This window comes from Hypomesus nipponensis, chromosome 13 (genome assembly GCF_054491055.1).
Source record: "Hypomesus nipponensis isolate SF chromosome 13, ASM5449105v1, whole genome shotgun sequence".
Taxonomy (NCBI): Eukaryota; Metazoa; Chordata; class Actinopteri; order Osmeriformes; family Osmeridae; genus Hypomesus; species Hypomesus nipponensis.
In genome coordinates, this window is record NC_140373.1 from 348,174 (window position 1) to 366,794 (window position 18,621).

The 18,621-nt window shown below is 51.9% G+C and overlaps 1 protein-coding gene across 1 annotated transcript in view; it reads right to left on the reverse strand.

Moving 5' to 3' along the window:
* atrnl1b (attractin-like 1b) overlaps positions 1-18,621 on the reverse strand; it is a 60,383-nt gene that overhangs the window by 17,065 nt on the left and 24,697 nt on the right. Inside the window, 7 exon segments of the mRNA XM_084670106.1 lie at positions 2,959-3,037; positions 5,286-5,347; positions 10,177-10,334; positions 11,918-11,996; positions 12,212-12,306; positions 12,415-12,467; positions 15,324-15,417. Of these exon segments, the coding sequence (XP_084526232.1) occupies positions 2,959-3,037; positions 5,286-5,347; positions 10,177-10,334; positions 11,918-11,996; positions 12,212-12,306; positions 12,415-12,467; positions 15,324-15,417 (620 nt within the window).

Sequence of the window (18,621 nt, forward strand, 5' to 3'; positions counted from 1 at the left end):
GACGAAGAGACAGACAGACGAGGAGACAGACAGACGAGGAGACAGACAGACGAGGAGACAGACAGACGAGGAGACAGACAGACGAGGAGACAGACACACGAGGAGACAGACAGACACACGAGGAGACAGACAGACGAGGAGACAGACAGACAGACGAGGAGACAGACAGACGAGGAGACAGACAGACGAGGAGACAGACAGACGAGGAGACAGACAGACGAGGAGACAGACAGACGAGGACACAGACAGACGAGGACACAGACAGACGAGGAGACAGACAGACGAGGAGACAGACAGACGAGGAGACAGACAGACGAGGAGACAGACAGGGGAGGAGACAGACAGGGGAGGAGACAGACAGGGGAGGAGACAGACAGGGGAGGAGACAGACAGGGGAGGAGACAGACAGGGGAGGAGATAGACAAGCCAGATAGTTTGTGAAATGTAGAATCTCCAAGGTACACGCGTGCCGACACGCATTTGAGTCACAGGCTGGTTCTTAGAAAGTGTGACCAGCATTGAAAGCAGTTAGGCATTTCCAGACTCCCTTCCTGAACCATTACCTCATGCATGACCCACACACACACACACACACACACACAAACACACACACACACACACACACACACACACACACACACACACACAGACACACACACCCTTAGGAGAAGTCTCTCCAGGGTTCATCTCCTGGTCTGTTTGAGGGTGTTTGGTGAAACCAACTAGTTTTCTTCAAGGAAACAAGTGAGAGCAGGACAGATGACGTGGGCCCCTGGCCATCCCTGAGAACTGCAGACTCCAGGGGCCTCCACACAGCCTGGGCCTCCACACAGCCTGGGCCTCCACACGGCCTCCACACAGCCTGGGCCTCCACACAGCCTGGGCCTCCACACAGCCTGGGCCTCCACACAGCCTGGGCCTCCACACAGCCTGGGCCTCCACACGGCCTCCACACAGCCTGGGCCTCCACACGGCCTCCACACAGCCTGGGCCTCCACACAGCCTGGGCCTCCACATGGCCTCCACACAGCCTGGGCCTCCACACGGCCTCCACACAGCCTGGGCCTCCACACGGCCTCCACACAGCCTGGGCCTCCACACGGCCTCCACACGGCCTGGGCCTCCACATGGCCTCCACATGACCCGGGCCTCCACACAGCCTGGGCCTCCACACAGCCTGGGCCTCCACACGGCCTGGGCCTCCACATGGCCTCCACATGACCCGGGCCTCCACATGACCCGGGCCTCCACACGGCCTGGGCCTCCACATGGCCTCCACATGGCCTGGGCCTCCACACAGCCTGGGCCTCCACATGGCCTGGGCCTCCACACAGCCTGGGCCTCCACACGGCCTGGGCCTCCACATGGCCTCCACATGACCCGGGCCTCCACACGGCCTCTCCCCCCCCTCAGCACAGGGTTCATCTGTGGTGCTCTCAGAACATCTAGCTGACAACCTACTCCTCACACAGCAAAGCACAGTTCACACACACTGAATGATAAAACCTTGTTCTATTGTTAATACAATATCACAGACATTTCCCCTGTTTGATCTGGAGCTCCAAACCATGGTATCACCATCAACCAGGAGACCCAACACTCCTGGATGCAGGACCAGGAGGGGAGGTGGGGAGGGGAGGTGGGGAGGGGGAAAGCAGGATGGTAATGACAGCCGGCCATCTGCTCATATTAATCCTTATTGACTGTGATTCCAGAGAAGGCCCTGCTTCTAAGTCAGGGCAGTCATCACTCATGTTTATTCTCATATATCAATTAGACAGAAATAGGGACAACTGGACCCCTCATTATCAATGTCAACTCCCTCCATCGCAGAGGAGAAATGCATTATGGGAACTATAATACACTTATTAGTAAATTGCAGGTCACACTGTTGGCTGAGCATTAAATTAAACTCAAGTGGATGCACCAGGACCTGACTGCAATGACATTCTCCCCCCACAGACGCCATTTAGTATGCTGCCTCCTCCATGCCTCTTCCCTCCATGCCTCTTCCCTCCATGCCTCTTCCCTCCATGCCTCTTCCCTCTCTGCCTCTGCCCCCCCTGCCTCTGCCTCTGCCTCCTCCTGCCTCGGCCTCCTCCCTCCCTGCCTCTTCCCTCCCTGCCTCTGCCTCTTCCCTCCCTCCCTGCCTTTTCCCTCCCTCCCTCCCTCCCTTCCTGCCTCTGCCTCTTCCCTCCCTGCCTCTGCCTCTTCCCTCCCTGCCTCTTCCTTCCCTCCCTTCCTGCCTCTGCCTCTTCCCTCCCTGCCTCTTCCGTCCATGTCTCTGCCTCCTACCTCTCGCACTTCTCTCTCCCTTTTACACTTCCAATCTTTCATATGAACTCTTTCAATTTCCTTTTAACCATTCATATGCTTCCTGAAGCTTTCATATTGTACCTTTCAGCATCCTAACCCCCACACACAGACACACCTCCCCCACCTCCCCCACACACAGATACACCTCCCCCACACACACACACCTCCCCCACCTCCCCCACACACACCTCCCCCACCTCCCCCACACACAGACACACCTCCCCCACCTCCCCCACACACAGACACACCTCCCCCACCTCCCCCACACACACACACCTCCCCCACCTCCCCCACACACACACACCTCCCCCACCTCCCCCACACCTCCCCCACCTCCCCCACACACACACACCTCCCACACCTCCCCCACCTCCCCCACACCTCCCCCACACACACACACCTCCCCCACCTCCCCCACACACACACACACCTCCCCCACCCACACACACCTCCCCCACCTCCCCCACACACAGACACACCTCCCCCACCTCCCCCACCTCCCCCACACACAGACACACACACACTGTCTCTCGACGTCTCACATGCTCACCAGCAAAGTTGGTGGATCTGCCTGCTAGGTGAGCATGAGATGCAGGATTAGAGTTAGAGGTAGAGGTAAGGGTGAGGGTTGTGGGCTCTCACCTCTCTGCGTCTGGATGCCCAGCAGGTCTGCTTGATCTTCCACACCACGGCCGCCACCAGCAGCAGCGACAGGAAGCAGCTGGGGACACAGGTCACATGGGCATCAGGACTACAGATCCTGGAGACTACAAGTCCCTGCTTTCTTCTTTCACACCAACACAGAAACCATACACACACCAACACAGGAACCACCCCCCCCCCCCCCCCCAAACACAGGCCCCCCCTCTCAGAGCCTCCAGGAGGGTTAAGGTTCCAGGAGCCTCCGCGTGGAGCCCACGGCTGAACAGACAGTGTTTGGGGAGCCATGTGCTTCTTGGTAAACACATTTCACCCAGTCTAAGAGGAACGCTGCATCTCTGACACGTCTGAAGATAATGCCGGGAGACTTGAATGATTTAATTTTGTTGTGAAGGAACAGAAAGCTTGTGTTAGATGTGATGCTTTCATCCTTGGTATTTGAGGCAATAAACAGGGCCTGTCTCTGCTGGTCCACCTGCTACTGCAGTTAATAACAAACTCAACATTACAGCCCCCCCCCCCCCCCCCCCCCCCCCAATCATGCTGACACACACACATACACTCACACAACCCCCTGTAAGGAGGGCAGGTAGAGCGAGTCTGTTCATTAGCAGAAATGACACAGATGAAGCTAGTGTTCCTCTGCACCGAGTTAATGAGTCACTTACAAACCCTACCAGGGCATTCCCCCCCCCCCTCTCTGAGAGTGAGAGTAGTGTGACTGAATAGAGAAAGGTGACACGTCTTGAAAAGCTGTACATCTCTCTTTCCCCTCCCCCGTCTCTCCTCCCTCTCCATTCCTCCTCTCCTCCCTCTCCATTCCTCCTCTCCTCCCTCTCCATTCCTCCTCTCCTCCCTCTCCATTCCTCCTCTCCTCCCTCTCCATTCCTCCTCTCCTCCCTCTCCATTCCTCCACTCCTCCCTCTCCATTCCTCCTCCCCTCCCTCTCCATTCCTCCCCAAGAAGCCACATCTCCCTACTGCAGTCACCTCCAGCAGTCTGTCTCTCAAAACAGATTCAGACCTCAGTCACATTCCCTCATGTGTGACAACATATCTGACTAAAACAGATCCAAAATGGCCGTTAGGTAAACATCCACCGGGAGAGAAAATAAGGAGTTCCTGAAGGAAACACATTTTCACAGAGCTCGGAATATCTAACTGGACAAGACATTTCAAAGTAATCAAAAAAAGACTGAATGCAGACAACACATGCACGGTTAAAAACGGGTAACCATTTAGAGGGAAGGTCTGTTTTGAACGTGGGTCTGTTCTGAACGAGGGTCTGTTCTGAACCCGTTGACTCAGAAAAGATGAAACGTTTGGCGGAAACAAAGAAAGTGCTTTAACTTGAAGAAAAAAAAACTAAACCCTTTTCCCTGCAGAGGTAATGGAGGTACCATTACCTCTGCAGGTAAGAGGTAATGCTAAGTTTACCTTAGCTTGCATTAAACACCCTATCATTTCCACTTTTAGAAACAACATTATCTTAATCAACTGCTCTTTCAGGGCCCAGCAGTGACGGCTGCAACAGGAGATGGCTCATAATTGGGCAGCATCTCTCTTAATAACAGCCCTGTGGGCCAGGCAGACACACCCAGCTGTCAGCCTCTTTCAACATATTTCTCCAACTGGGTTTTTAGAGCAGAATGAAAACCCCATTATCCCCCCCACCACCACTGGGCCCTGAGGTAGGGAGACAAGCTGGGGGGATGAAGGCCCAGGCTGGAGCGATGATCTGTGGCAGCTGTCCATCACCCAGGCAGCGATAACCCCCCCGCCCAGAGCCTGACTGGAGCTAATGTAGGTGATGTGATGCAGGGGCTGATAGCTGCCTGGCAAGCATGGTTAGCTCGTCTGTCTGTCTGTCTGTCTGTCTCTCTCTCTGTCTCTCTATGTCTGTCTCTCTCTGTCTGTCTCTCTCTGTCTGTCTCTCTCTGTCTGTCTCTCTTTGTCTCTCTTTGTCTGTCTCTCTTTGTCTGTCTCTCTATGTCTGTCTCTCTATGTCTGTCTCTCTCTGTCTGTCTCTCTCTCTTTGTCTCTCTCTCTTTGTCTGTCTCTCTATGTCTCTCTATGTCTGTCTCTCTATGTCTGTCTCTCTAATGGGGAGCAGGAACTCTTTAGACAGAGGGAGAAGGTTTTGGACCTTCAATCCCAAACACTCACCTGAAGAACATCACGAAGAACTGGACCAGTTAAATCCCAAACACTCACCTGAAGAACTTCACAAAGAACTGGACCAGTTAAATCCCAAACACTCACCTGAAGAACGTCACAAAGAACTGGACCAGTTAAATCCCAAACACTCACCTGAAGAACGTCACAAAGAACTGGACCAGGTCCATGATGCTGTTGTGCTGGGAGAAGGCAATCTGTGGAGGAAGACAAAAAGGATTCATACTGAGCTCAGAACTCAGACATCTGACCACCACACCTCCACCCCACCTCCACCACAGCCTCCACCACAGCCTCCATCACGGCCTCAGACCTCTGGGGTAACTTTACAGTCTGCACCGTGTCTGCATGGAGCTGGGGGCCACCTTGCAGGTGATGGAGAGTCATGGTGGAATTTCTAGCCACTGGGAACTCATTGTGTGTACACTTGAAATGCCCTTCCTAACATCTCGTTCTGGAGGCCCCAACCTCACACCAATGATGCTGTTACTCACTCCTACAGCAGCTAAGGAAAGGAGGGGGAAAGGAGGGGGAGGATGTTCAAGCTGTTGCTTACATTTACATTACAGTTAGTCATTTAGCAGACGCTCTTATCCAGAGCGACTTACAGTAAGTGAAGTGAAGTGCCTTGCCCAAGGACACAATTTCATTTGGCACAGCCAGGAATCAAACCAGCAAACTTCTGATTACCAGCCCAATTCCCTAACCGCTCAGCAACCTGACTCCACTCCAATTTAGGACAGTATGAGCATGTGTACTCACATTCAGTGTTGAGCTAGATTACAGGTGTGTGTGTGTGTGTGTGTGTGTGTGTGTAAAACAGAGATAAGGATATAAGAGTAGAAAGGAATCCGCCTAACCCCACAACACTAAATCTGTCTTGACATTTCCCCGCTGGTGTCTGGCATGGTGGAAGGGTTAAGTTCCTGTGCTCCATGTTGATAGGTCAGTACGGACTGAGGAGCTGATTGGTCCTCTAAAGGTCATCAACGTGGATCTGCAGAGAAGCAACTGAAACAGCTCCAGGCTGTGTGACGTGGGGACAGGTCATGCCTCTACGCATGACGACTGTCCGACATTAAAAAGACTGCTGTTTGCACGTCAGCTCAGGCGGTGTTTCCTGTCAGCAGAAGGCTGTGTGGAGCTGACCCTGGAGCTTACCCTGGAGCTGACCCTGGAGCTGACCCTGGAGCTTACCCTGGAGCTGACCCTGGAGCTGACCCTGGAGCTGACCGATGTATAGACACTAAAAATCCCAGAAACCCCCCACTTGACCAATTTGACTCATTCATTTCAGAAATGATTAGAAAACAACGTGTTTTAGGGACAGGAAGGGGGATGAGGGGTGGGTGGTGACTGGGTCTGTCTGTGTCTTTGGGTGTGAAGCCCTCTGTGACTCCTAGTAAACAAGGCGAACACAAATAAGCTTTTGTTTGATTTTATCATCGTAAACATGTTCCAAGCAGCTCGTTCAATCACGGACCAAACCTCATTAGGAACCCAACAGCAGCAGCTGATCAGCTGTGAAGGTGTATGTTAAGGAGCTTCAAGCCCTTGCACAGCACCATCTGCTGCTCTCCTTCCAGGGAGACTGGGTCAAACCAATACATCTGGGGCCAGTTCATTTCAATTCCTCTGATTCAAAGAGAAATACTGCTGATGGAACTGTACCCACTCTATCTGAAAATGACTGTGTCAATTAAACCTATTGAATTTCCAGTGATGTAATGGAATTGGCCGAAAACTGTAGAGCATCATGAAGAATGGGATCACTGGTACAGAATAACAGCCAGACAACCATCTGAAGGGAGACAGGGGAGAGTAGAGGGACCCTACTCTCTAACCCTAACCAGAGGAGAACGGAAGAGAGGGGGGGGCCCTACATGTATCAGTGCAGAGAGGGGGGGGGGGGGACCCTACATGTATCAGTGCAGAGAGGGGGGGGGGGACCCTACATGTATCAGTGCAGAGGGGGGGGGGGGACCCTACATGTATCAGTGCAGAGAGGGGGGGGGGGGACCCTACATGTATCAGTGCAGAGAGGGGGGGGGACCCTATATGTATCAGTGCAGAGAGGGGGGGGGGGACCCTACATGTATCAGTGCAGAGTGAGGGGGGGGGGCCCTATATGTATCAGTGCAGAGAGAGGGGGGGGGGACCCTATATGTATCAGTGCAGAGAGGGGGGGGGGGACCCTACATGTATCAGTGCAGAGTGAGGGGGGGGGGGGACCCTACATGTATCAGTGCAGAGAGGGGGGGGGGGACCCTACATGTATCAGTGCAGAGAGGGGGGGGGGACCCTACATGTATCAGTGCAGAGAGGGGGGGGGGGACCCTACATGTATCAGTGCAGAGAGGGGGGGGGGGGACCCTACATGTATCAGTGCAGAGAGGGGGGGCCCTACATGTATCAGTGCAGAGAGGGGGGGGGGGCCCTACATGTATCAGTGCAGAGAGGGGGGGGGGGGCCCTACATGTATCAGTGCAGAGAGGGGGGGGGGGCCCTACATGTATCAGTGCAGAGAGGGGGGGGGGGGGCCCTACATGTATCAGTGCAGAGAGGGGGGGGGGGCCCTACATGTATCAGTGCAGAGAGGGGGGGGCCCTACATGTATCAGTGCAGAGAGGGGGGGGCCCTACATGTATCAGTGCAGAGAGGGGGGGGGCCCTACATGTATCAGTGCAGAGAGGGGGGGGCCCTACATGTACCAGTGCAGAGAGGGGGGGGAGGGACCCTACATGTATCAGTGCAGAGAGGGGGGGGGGAGGGACCCTACATGTATCAGTGCAGAGAGGGGGGGGGGACCCTACATGTATCAGTGCAGAGAGGGGGGGGGGGACCCTACATGTATCAGTGCAGAGAGGGGGGGGGAGGGACCCTACATGTATCAGTGCAGAGGGGGGGGGGTTGTGAAGCTCTGGTGTCCATGTGCCTGCAGGGACAGCTCTTCCCCTCTCCTGTTTCGGATGTTTCTAGAAGCTGCAGGCTCTCTACACTCTCGTCTCATGTGTCCGCTCTCCATCCGACCCCTCCCTCCCTCTCTCTCCGCCCGGCCCCTCGCTCCCTCTCCGCCCGGCCCCTCCCTCCCTCCCTCTCCGCCCGGCCCATCCCTCCCTCTCCGCCCGGCCCCTCCCTCCCTCTCCGCCCGGCCCCTCCCTCCCTCTCCGCCCGGCCACTCCCTCCCTCTCCGCCTGGCCCCTCCCTCCCTCTCCGCCCGGCCCCTCCCTCCCTCTCCGCCCGGCCCCTCCCTCCCTCTCTGCCTGGCCCCTCCCTCCCTCTCCGCCCGGCCCCTCCCTTGGCGTCCTGCTCAGAGAGGCTCGGACAGAGACAGACAAGCCCGTAACCGGAGACATTACATTAAAGGACTCCTCCCCCTCGGTGACCAAGAGACTGGCAGCCCTGAGGAGATGGACTGACCTCAGACACCATCCTGCCCTGGGATGCTCATCTAACACGCCATGGAAAGGATGGAAGAAGCAAATATAAAAATCGATATCAGCATCTCCGCCTCGCTCTGCAGCAACACTGTCCTCAATCACAGCTGAGATCTTCAGTCCGGAGCGCAGGACCATCCATTCACACCCTGGCAGCTCTACCCTTCACCTGCAGGGCCCTCCATTAACCCAGGACCCCGGCCGGCCGTCCCCACACTGCCTGACACACTGCTGCTGCCCCTGCAGGGCAGAGGTCTGCTCACTGACCACACAGCACTCTCCTCCTGGCTCTCCATGAGCCGTGGCTTTAGCTCAGCAGGACATCTGACTGGCGATTGAGATGTCCTGGGTTAAAATCCCCCCTTTGCCTTCTAGATAAAAGTGTCTTCTTAATGAACACATGAATCTAATTGTTAGTCCATGAACCCCTGACACAGAGAGCCCTTCCCAGGCAGGGGCAGGGCGTTGACATGACAACGCTGGGCACACAAGCAGAGTGGAACACAGATTGACCTTTGACCTCTGCCGGTTTTCTCTACTATAGCACCTGCAGCTCACCCTAGCAGCAGTAAACTAATATCATAAATATACACTATGGGTGGGTGGGGGGGGGGGTGTTAAAAACATTTTAAAATTGTGAAACGATTTTTTATCGATTTGTGACCTCAAGTATCGATTCGAAAGGTACCAGAAGATTCCCACCCTAACATACACTGACATCATACAACACTAATATCAAACATATGTTCCTTTTTTTGAGAGAACTAGTGTTGTGGAAAAGTTCCATCAAACTTTTAAAGTGAAATGACTTTCCACACCTAGCAGAGATCTCAATCAGCAACTCTGTGAAGTAACTGTGTGTGTGTGCGTTTCAGTGTGTTTCAGCGTTTCAGTGTGTGTGTCTGTGAGCTGTGAAGTAACTGTGTGTGTGCATGTTTCAGTGTGTTTCAGTGTGTGTGTCTGTGAGCTGTGAAGTAACTGTGTGTGTGCGTGTTTCAGTGTGTTTCAGTGTGTGTGTCTGTGAGCTGTGTGTGTATGAGCAGTGTGTGTGTGCAGCCTGTCGATCATGTCTCAGACAGCTGTTTCACTGGCAGGGCTCCACATCTCACATGAGGCTGCTGCCTCCATGTTTGTCCTCAGATCAGATCCATCTCTGCCCTCCTGCCTCCCTCCCCGTCCACCAGGACATCCATCACCACAGAGCTGCTGCAATGTTAGGGATCACAAGACTAAACCAGGAATATTTTGTGGAAGTGTTTCAGCACAAATCTAAATAATGTCTCTGGGCTGGGGAGGGTCATTAAGGGTTGTCATAGTGATGTATGTCAGGCTGTCTGATGAGCACAGAGCAGGAAACTGTTCAATGAGGCTTCGCTCTCTCATGTCAAACCCAGCTGTGCCCTCACCACGGTAACCATTGGAGAGCATAGGAACCTTTAATTATTATAAATCTTTAAGCTCTCATTCTGGGGTTCCTCCAAGTAACCATGTTAGATCTGAGTTTAGCAGTAACAACCTTTCAGTATTTACATTTTGGACCAGATTGAGGTCATGGTCCAGTTCAGGGTTACACACACACAGAAGCATACCTGTATTTTAATGGGCCAGGAGAAGTTGCTGACATACACGTAGAAGGTGATGTTGGGGTTGCTCCTGAAGGTGAACTTCTCACAGGAGAAACTGTCCCGGTACTCCTTGATGTTGGTCTTGGAGACGATGGGGACTTCCTCTCCAGACACTGTCCCAGCTACAGAGGAACACAACAGGAACACAGGAGCCCTCAGTAACCACACACACACCTTACAGCAGCCCTCAGTAACCACACACACACACACACCTTACAGCAGCCCTCAGTAACCACACACACACCTTACAGCAGCCCTCAGTAACCACACACACACCTTACAGCAGCCCTCAGTAACCACACGCACACCTTACAGCAGCCCCCAGTAACCACACACACACCTTACAGCAGCCCTCAGTAACCACACACACACACCTTACGGCAGCCCTCAGTAACCACACACACACACCTTACAGCAGCCCTCAGTAACCACACACACACCTTACGGCAGCCCTCAGTAACCACGTACACACACACCTCTCTCACACACACACCTCTCTCACACACACACCTCTCTCACACACACACCTCTCTCACACACACACCTCTCTCACACACACACCTCTCTCACACACACACCTCTCTCACACACACACCTCTCTCACACACACACCTCTCTCACACACACACCTTACAACAGCTATCAGGTAAACACATCACACACCTCCAGGGACTGAAGCATATCGACTGTTTAATTTATATTGTTGAGCTTATTGTTGAGTAATGGCTCAACCACAACAAGTTTAAACCTGAACCTTCCAACCACAGGTACCTAGCCCCTCCACCCCCCCCCCTCGAGGTGGACTGCAGTCCAGAGTCAGATCAGATGTTACCACCCATGGGGAAGTCTAGTGACAACTCAGAAGCTCACATGGTCACTGTTGATTGCAAGTGGTTTGAGAAATACAAAGAGATTCTGAAAGATGTTGGTTTAACGAACACAGACTCTTCCTCAAGCACAACTTCTAAAAACACCCATTTGAGATACTTCAAGTATAGCACTCAATCACTGGTTTTCTTTAAATATACATTTTATTCAATTTTTTTCCTTGAAACACTTCAATAACTTCACAAAACGTCACATTGTCCATCTATCTTGAAGCCATTTGGATTCCTCAGCCAGTGAGCTGGGGAGGAGACAGAGCCTTCTGAGCCATCGCTCTGAAACAAAAGCCTTCAGATGACAGCTGGAGTGAGCATGTTTATCTTAATTGAAATCACCCCGCCGAACACACAGCAGCCCCACAAGTCTGAGGCTGTTGTCTTGGCGATTGTGAGGGGTACTTATTCTCCGAGGCGAGAGTATCTCTGAAGGAGGGGGAACCAGCTGCTAATATCAATGATGGCGTTGAGAAGGTCGAGGTGGAGGAGGGAGCGAGGGAGGTTAACCCTCTTAAGAGGAGGAAAAAATGTCACTGTCACAAGACACAGAGAGAGATTGGGGGGGGGAGAGAAAGAGGAGAGAGAGAGGAGGAGAGAGAAAGATGAGGGGAGAGAAGAAGGAGAGAGACAAAAGGAGGACAGAGACAGAGCAGGAGGACAAAGAGAGAGACAGAGACAGAGCAGGAGGACAGAGAGAGAGACAGAGACAGAGCAGGAGGACAGAGAGAGAGACAGAGACAGACAGAGAGGTGACTGCAGAACATCTCACCATCCTGGTTCCCACCTCTGCAGCCCGCGCACACACACACACACACACACGTTACCTGTGGATCCCACGGACCAGGTGATGTTGAGGTTGAAGTTGTTGGATGCGTTGATGGACATGTCCAGGTTCTTGTTGGTCTACAGGTCAAAGGTCAAAGACACATCAGCACCAGAAGGCAGAGACCCTGAAGACCCAGACCTCTGTCAGCAGCACTCCCTCCCTCCCTCCCTCGCTGCCCCGCTCCAGGATTCGATCCAGGGTCCTCTGACTGACTCACACAAAAAGCACCTCTCTCAAACAGCCCTTCAGTCAGCCAGCAACATGAGACACGTCCCAGTCAAGCTGGTCTCACCTGTTCAGGCGTGGCCATGAAGTTGATGGCTGTGTAGTGGTGGTCATCCTCCTGCAACAAGCTGAAGGTGAACTGGTAGTCTATCAGCAGGTTGTCTGTTCAGGAGAGAGGACAGGTAAACTGGTATTCTACCCTCTACCTACCCCAGTCTACTGCCGTGTGTGTGTGTGTGTGTGTGTGTACAGACGCTAGAAGATACTCACAGTAACAGGTTCCTCTCAGGGGGTTGCCAAGGTAACGGTTCTCTGAGTCACAACTGCAATAAAGAGACAGAGAGAAGAGAGAGAAGAGGAGATCACAGCACAGTAGAGAAAAGAGAAGAGAGGGAGGAGAAGAGAGAGAAAGGAGAGAGGAAGGGAGGAGGTGAATGAGAGCATGGACAGATAACAGACATGTTCCTACCATGGTCTCAGACAGAGAGAAGATGAGGACTTATCTCCTACTTAACCCAGCATGACCCTCCAACCACACAGTCACATGACCTTCCAACCACACAGTCACATGACCCTCCAACCACACAGTCACATGACCCTCCAACCACACAGTCAAATGACCCACCAACCACACAGTCAAATGACCCTCCAACCACACAGTCAAATGACCCTCCAACCACACAGTCACATGACCCTCCAACCACACAGTCACATGACCCTCCAACCACACAGTCACATGACCCTCTAACCACACAGTCAAATGACCCTCCAACCACACAGTCAAATGACCCTCCAACCACACAGTCACATGACCCTCCAACCACACAGTCAAATGACCCTCCAACCACACAGTCACATGACCCTCCAACCACACAGTCACATGGACAGAAAAACAAACAGCTTGGTTCAGGCTGCCCTGGTTCCCTTCTGCATGTGTACATGAGACAGACGTGTGTCATGTAAGGATCCCACCCTCACCCCCAGATCAGACTGCAGCACACCAGCAGAAGCCTTTCCTCTCTCATCAAACATCAGGGCTTGAAATTGCAACCTTTTTGGTCGCACATGCTCCCCAAATTGTGTCTGTGCGACTTCAAAATATATTTGGGAGCATTTGTGTGAGTGCAAATAATCATTATGGTGCAACCAAAAAAAAAAAATTGTTTGTTCATCGCTAACATAGCGAGACAAGTTATCCCTTACTTCTCAGCGTGAGAAATACAAGGTGTTGCGTGAAAGACTGAAATGGTTGAAATACGTGAGTCTCACGGCAAACGTGACTCTTGAGAGCCCTGAATTAAACATCATCTTTACGTTCTAAACTTGAATGCAGATTTTAGATGGTTAATATTAGCCGTAAGTCACTCCTCACCACTGCACTGAGTTGTTACGAGATATGGAGCTAACTAAAGCTAAATCAATCTATAACAACATTTTAGTTGTGGTGCTGGTTAATATTTGGTGGGTGCTCCTAAATATTTGTATGTGTCAGAGGTGTCATGTGACAGGTGTCAGAGCGTCCCTCGCCAGCATCACTTCCTGCCTCTCTCACCCTCTCTTCTAACCAGGGTCCTCTGACTCACCCAACGACCCCCCCCTTTCACACACAGCTACGCCACCAGAGACAGAGATAGCTCTGTGATGTTTGCACCACCTCACCGGTGGGCGGGATTTACACTGATTTAACTCAGTTACACTTCCTGTGTGTGTGACTACGTCACGGCTCAAACTGTTGAGCAAGCTTTTAAATACTGTGTGGGATCATGTGTGTAAGTGTGTGTGTGTGTGTGTTTGTGTGAGAAAGAGAGTCTGTGTGTGTGTGTATGGGCGTGTCAGCAGGGGGACATGTGACATTGGGACGTGGTGTCCTGCTCCTGCCTCTGACCAACAGAAGACGCCTCTTGGTGCCGTCTGCCAATCAGCACTCTGCTACTCACCCTGTCTCTCTCTCTCAAAACCTCCCCTCAATAAGCTGCTCTCTCATGCAGACACACACACACACACACTATAGACACACCTACTGCACGCACGCACGCACACCTACTGCACACACACACACAGCAGTACATCACACACTCCGCAATATTGTAATGTAATCGACACTAAGAGCAGACCTTCATGCCAATACAGGCATGCGTGTGGACACAGAGCTGCTGTATCTTCATTTAATCTGACACACACACATTCCCTCACATCTGTGAACACGACGTGTGCACTGCTAGATTGGAGAACTAGGCATTTTCAGCCCCGCAGCAGTAAACCAGGTCTGTAGAGAACAGGAGGCTGAGCTGGACCGGGCTAACATGCCTCCTCAGAACCTGGTCAGAACCTGCTTAGAACCTGGTCAGAACCTCCTCAGAACCTGGTCAGAACCTGCTCAGAACCTCCTCAGAACCTGGTCAGAACCTCCTCAGAACCTGGTAAGAACCTGCTCCGTAGCTCAGTCCAGCAGCTGCAGGTCAGTCCAACAGCAGGTCAGTCTGTATGTCCTGCTCAAAGCATATCAGAGAGCTCCGAGACAGACTTATTCTGCCTCATTATTGAGCTGCTTTGTGTGTATGTATTAGTGTGTGTGTCTGTTTGTGTGTGTGAATGTATGAATGTGTGTGTGTGTTCAGTAAGGTGATGGAAGATTTGCACCACAAGAAGGTTCGTCAGTTACATCATCACTGGAAATATTTTTTTTGCAGAGACAACACAGCCAATGAGATGTCAGGCTTTGATGACATGGTCTTCTCTCTCTACACAATGACACACACACACACACGCACACACACTATCACACACACACACTTGTAACACAAAGACCTACAGTCATCACCCTACATCACTGCAGGAAATGCAGTGAATGCAAAACACACACAGTGCATACAAGAATCCCTCCAAAGCCTCTGCATAGTGTGGAACACATTTGGAGATTCATCACACTATCCCTTCAGAAGTGTGTGTGTGTATGTAATGGTATGTGTGTGTGACCTGTGCCTCCAGCACCATTAGGGGTATTAGAGAGGGAGGAGTGTGGTGCTTGCAGGGAGGAGCTGTACATAAAACAGCTGAGTGTGCAGCAGGAGAACACACCTGCTAACCTCCACACTCTGATGCAGGGGGGTGAGAGTAGTGGAGGAGTGTGTGTGTGAGTGTGTGAGTGTGTTGGGCAGGTGACTGTGTGTAATACTTACAGCTGGCAGTGGTCTCCTTTGATGCCCTTGGTGGTGCAGAAACACTTCCCAGTCTGAACCTGGCACACGCCGGCATGGCCGTTACACTTACAGGCTGAGGAACACAAACAGTCACAACACAGTCAGAACACAGTCACAATACAGTCACAACACACAGTCACAACACAGTCACACACAGTCAGAACACAGTCAGAACACAGTCAGCAAAGCAGACAGACGCGCTGTCGCTGCAGTTTTTTACCACTTTTCGAATATATATTCAAATTTAGAATATTCGTTGACAGCCCTACAACACAGTCACAACACACAGTCACAACACACAGTCACAACACACAGTCACAACACACAGTCACAACACACAGTCACAACACACAGTCATAACACAGTCACAACACACAGTCACAACACACAGTCACAACACAGTCACAACACACAGTCACAACACACAGTCATAACACACAGTCACAACACACAGTCATAACACACAGTCACAACACACAGTCACAACACACAGTCATAACACACAGTCACAACACACAGTCATAACACAGTCATAACACACAGTCACAACACACAGTCATAACACAGTCACAACACACAGTCACAACACAGTCATAACACACAGTCACAACACAGTCATAACACACAGTCACAACACACAGTCACAACACAGTCATAACACACAGTCATAACACACAGTCATAACACAACTGATACTAAGATGAGGGAGGGGGGTGAAGAGAGAGAGATCAGCAGTGGCGCTTGAGATCATGAGACATAAGGACCTTTTATCCTCTCTCTCCACCTCTCCTCTCAGTCCAAAACTATCTTCCCCCTCCCTCCTCACTTCTCCACTGCCCTCCTCTCTGGTTTCCGTTTTTAAAGAGCTGTCCTGCTTGACGTCTTGGAGTGGACGACTGCCCAGGGCCAAGCAGGTAAACATCACCTGGCCAGTATTACCAGGTGATCTGAACGGGCCTTCAACAATCAAGATCATAGAGGCCTTCACACTGACATCCTCCTGACCCCACCTCCTGACCCCACCTCCTGACCCCACCTCCTGACCCCACCTCCTGACTCCACCTCCTGACTCCACCTCCTGACTCCACCTCCTGACTCCACCTCCTGACTCCACCTCCTGACTCCACCTCCTGACTCCACCTCCTGACCCCACCTCCTGACCCCACCTCCTGACTCCACCTCCTGACCCCACCTCCTGACTCCACCTCCTGACTCCACCTCCTGACTCCACCTCCTGACTCCACCTCCTGACTCCACCTCCTGACTCCACCTCCTGACTCCACCTCATGACCCCACCTCCTGACTCCACCTCCTGACTCCACCTCCTGACTCCACCTCCTGACCCTAACCACACAGGTTTATATATGAACATGAGAGACTGTCATCTGCTTACTGAAGAACAATGCTAGCAGATAAACAGCAGCACACCTGGAACACAGAACCCCTAACCCTGGATAACACAGCTTCTAACCCTAACCCTTGATAACACAGCTTCTTACCCTAACCCTGGATAACACAGCTTCTAACCCTAACCCTGGATAACACAGCTTCTTACCCTAACCCTGGATAACACAGACCGCTTCTTGACTCTGACCACCAAAGGCTGTTAGAAGGATGACCTTGAGCACACACCTGGACCCAGTCACACAGGGTTAGGGCCCAGCCAGGCTCGCTTTACATGGAAGAGCCATGAGCTCACCCCACTTACCTGCAAGCCCAACCCACTCACACACAAAGACAGGACATGGAGCGAGGGCATTTGTTTGCCTTCCTTTGTGTGCAGGCATGTTTAAGAGTGTGTGTGTGTGTGTGTGTGTGAGAGAGACAGGGAAAGTGTGTGTGTGTGTGTGTGTGAGTGAGTGTGAAAGAGCGAGGGAGAGTGTGTGTAAGAGAGAGAGAGAGAGAGACAGGGAGAGTGTGCATGTGACTGAGAGAAATGGAGAGACAGGGAATGTGTGTGTGTGTGTGTGTGTGTGTGTGAATACAAGTTGCGCCTACAGCAGAGGTAGGAGAGACAGCACTCAAGAATGCCATTCATAACCCAGCAGACCTGGGCCTCTAACAGATACCTCAGGATGTCTACCATGTCTACAGGGTGTCTACCATGTCTACAGGGTGTCTACCATGTCTACAGGATGTCTACCATGTCTACAGGGTGTCTACCATGTCTACAGGATGTCTACCATGTCTACAGGGTGTCTACCATGTCTACAGGGTGTCTACCATGTCTACAGGGTGTCTACCATGTCTACAGGGTGTCTACCATGTCTACAGGGTGTCTACCATGTCTACAGGGTGTCTACCATGTCTACAGGATGTCTACCATGTCTGCAGGATGTCTACCATGTCTGCAGGATGTCTACCATGTCTACAGGATGTCTACCATGTCTACAGGGTGTCTACCATGTCTACAGGATGTCTACCATGTCTACAGGATGTCTACCATGTCTACAGGGTGTCTACCATGTCTACAGGATGTCTACCATGTCTACAGGATGTCTACCATGTCTACAGGATGTCTACCATGTCTACAGGATGTCTACCATGTCTACAGGATGTCTACCATGTCTACAGGGTGTCTACCATGTCTACAGGATGTCTACCATGTCTACAGGATGTCTACCATGTCTACAGGGTGTCTACCATGTCTACAGGATGTCTACCATGTCTACAGGATGTCTACCATGTCTACAGGATGTCTACCATGTCTACAGGGTGTCTACCATGTCTACAGGGTGTCTACCATGTCTACAGGGTGTCTACCATGTCTACAGGGTGTCTACCATGTCTACAGGGTGTCTACCATGTCTACAGGGTGTCTACCATGTCTACAGGATGTCTACCATGTCTACAGGATGTCTACCATGTCTACAGGGTGTCTACCATGTCTACAGGGTGTCTACCATGTCTACAGGGTGTCTACCATGTCTACAGGGTGTCTACCATGTCTACAGGGTGTCTACCATGTCTACAGGATGTCTACCATGTCTACAGGGTGTCTACCATGTCTACAGGGTGTCTACCATGTCTACAGGGTGTCTACCATGTCTACAGGATGTCTACCATGTCTACAGGGTGTCTACCATGTCTACAGGGTGTCTACCATGTCTACAGGATGTCTACCATGTCTACAGGATGTCTACCATGTCTACAGGGTGTCTACCATGTCTACAGGATGTCTACCATGTCTACAGGGTGTCTACCATGTCTACAGGATGTCTACCATGTCTACAGGGTGTCTACCATGTCTACAGGGTGTCTACCATGTCTACAGGAT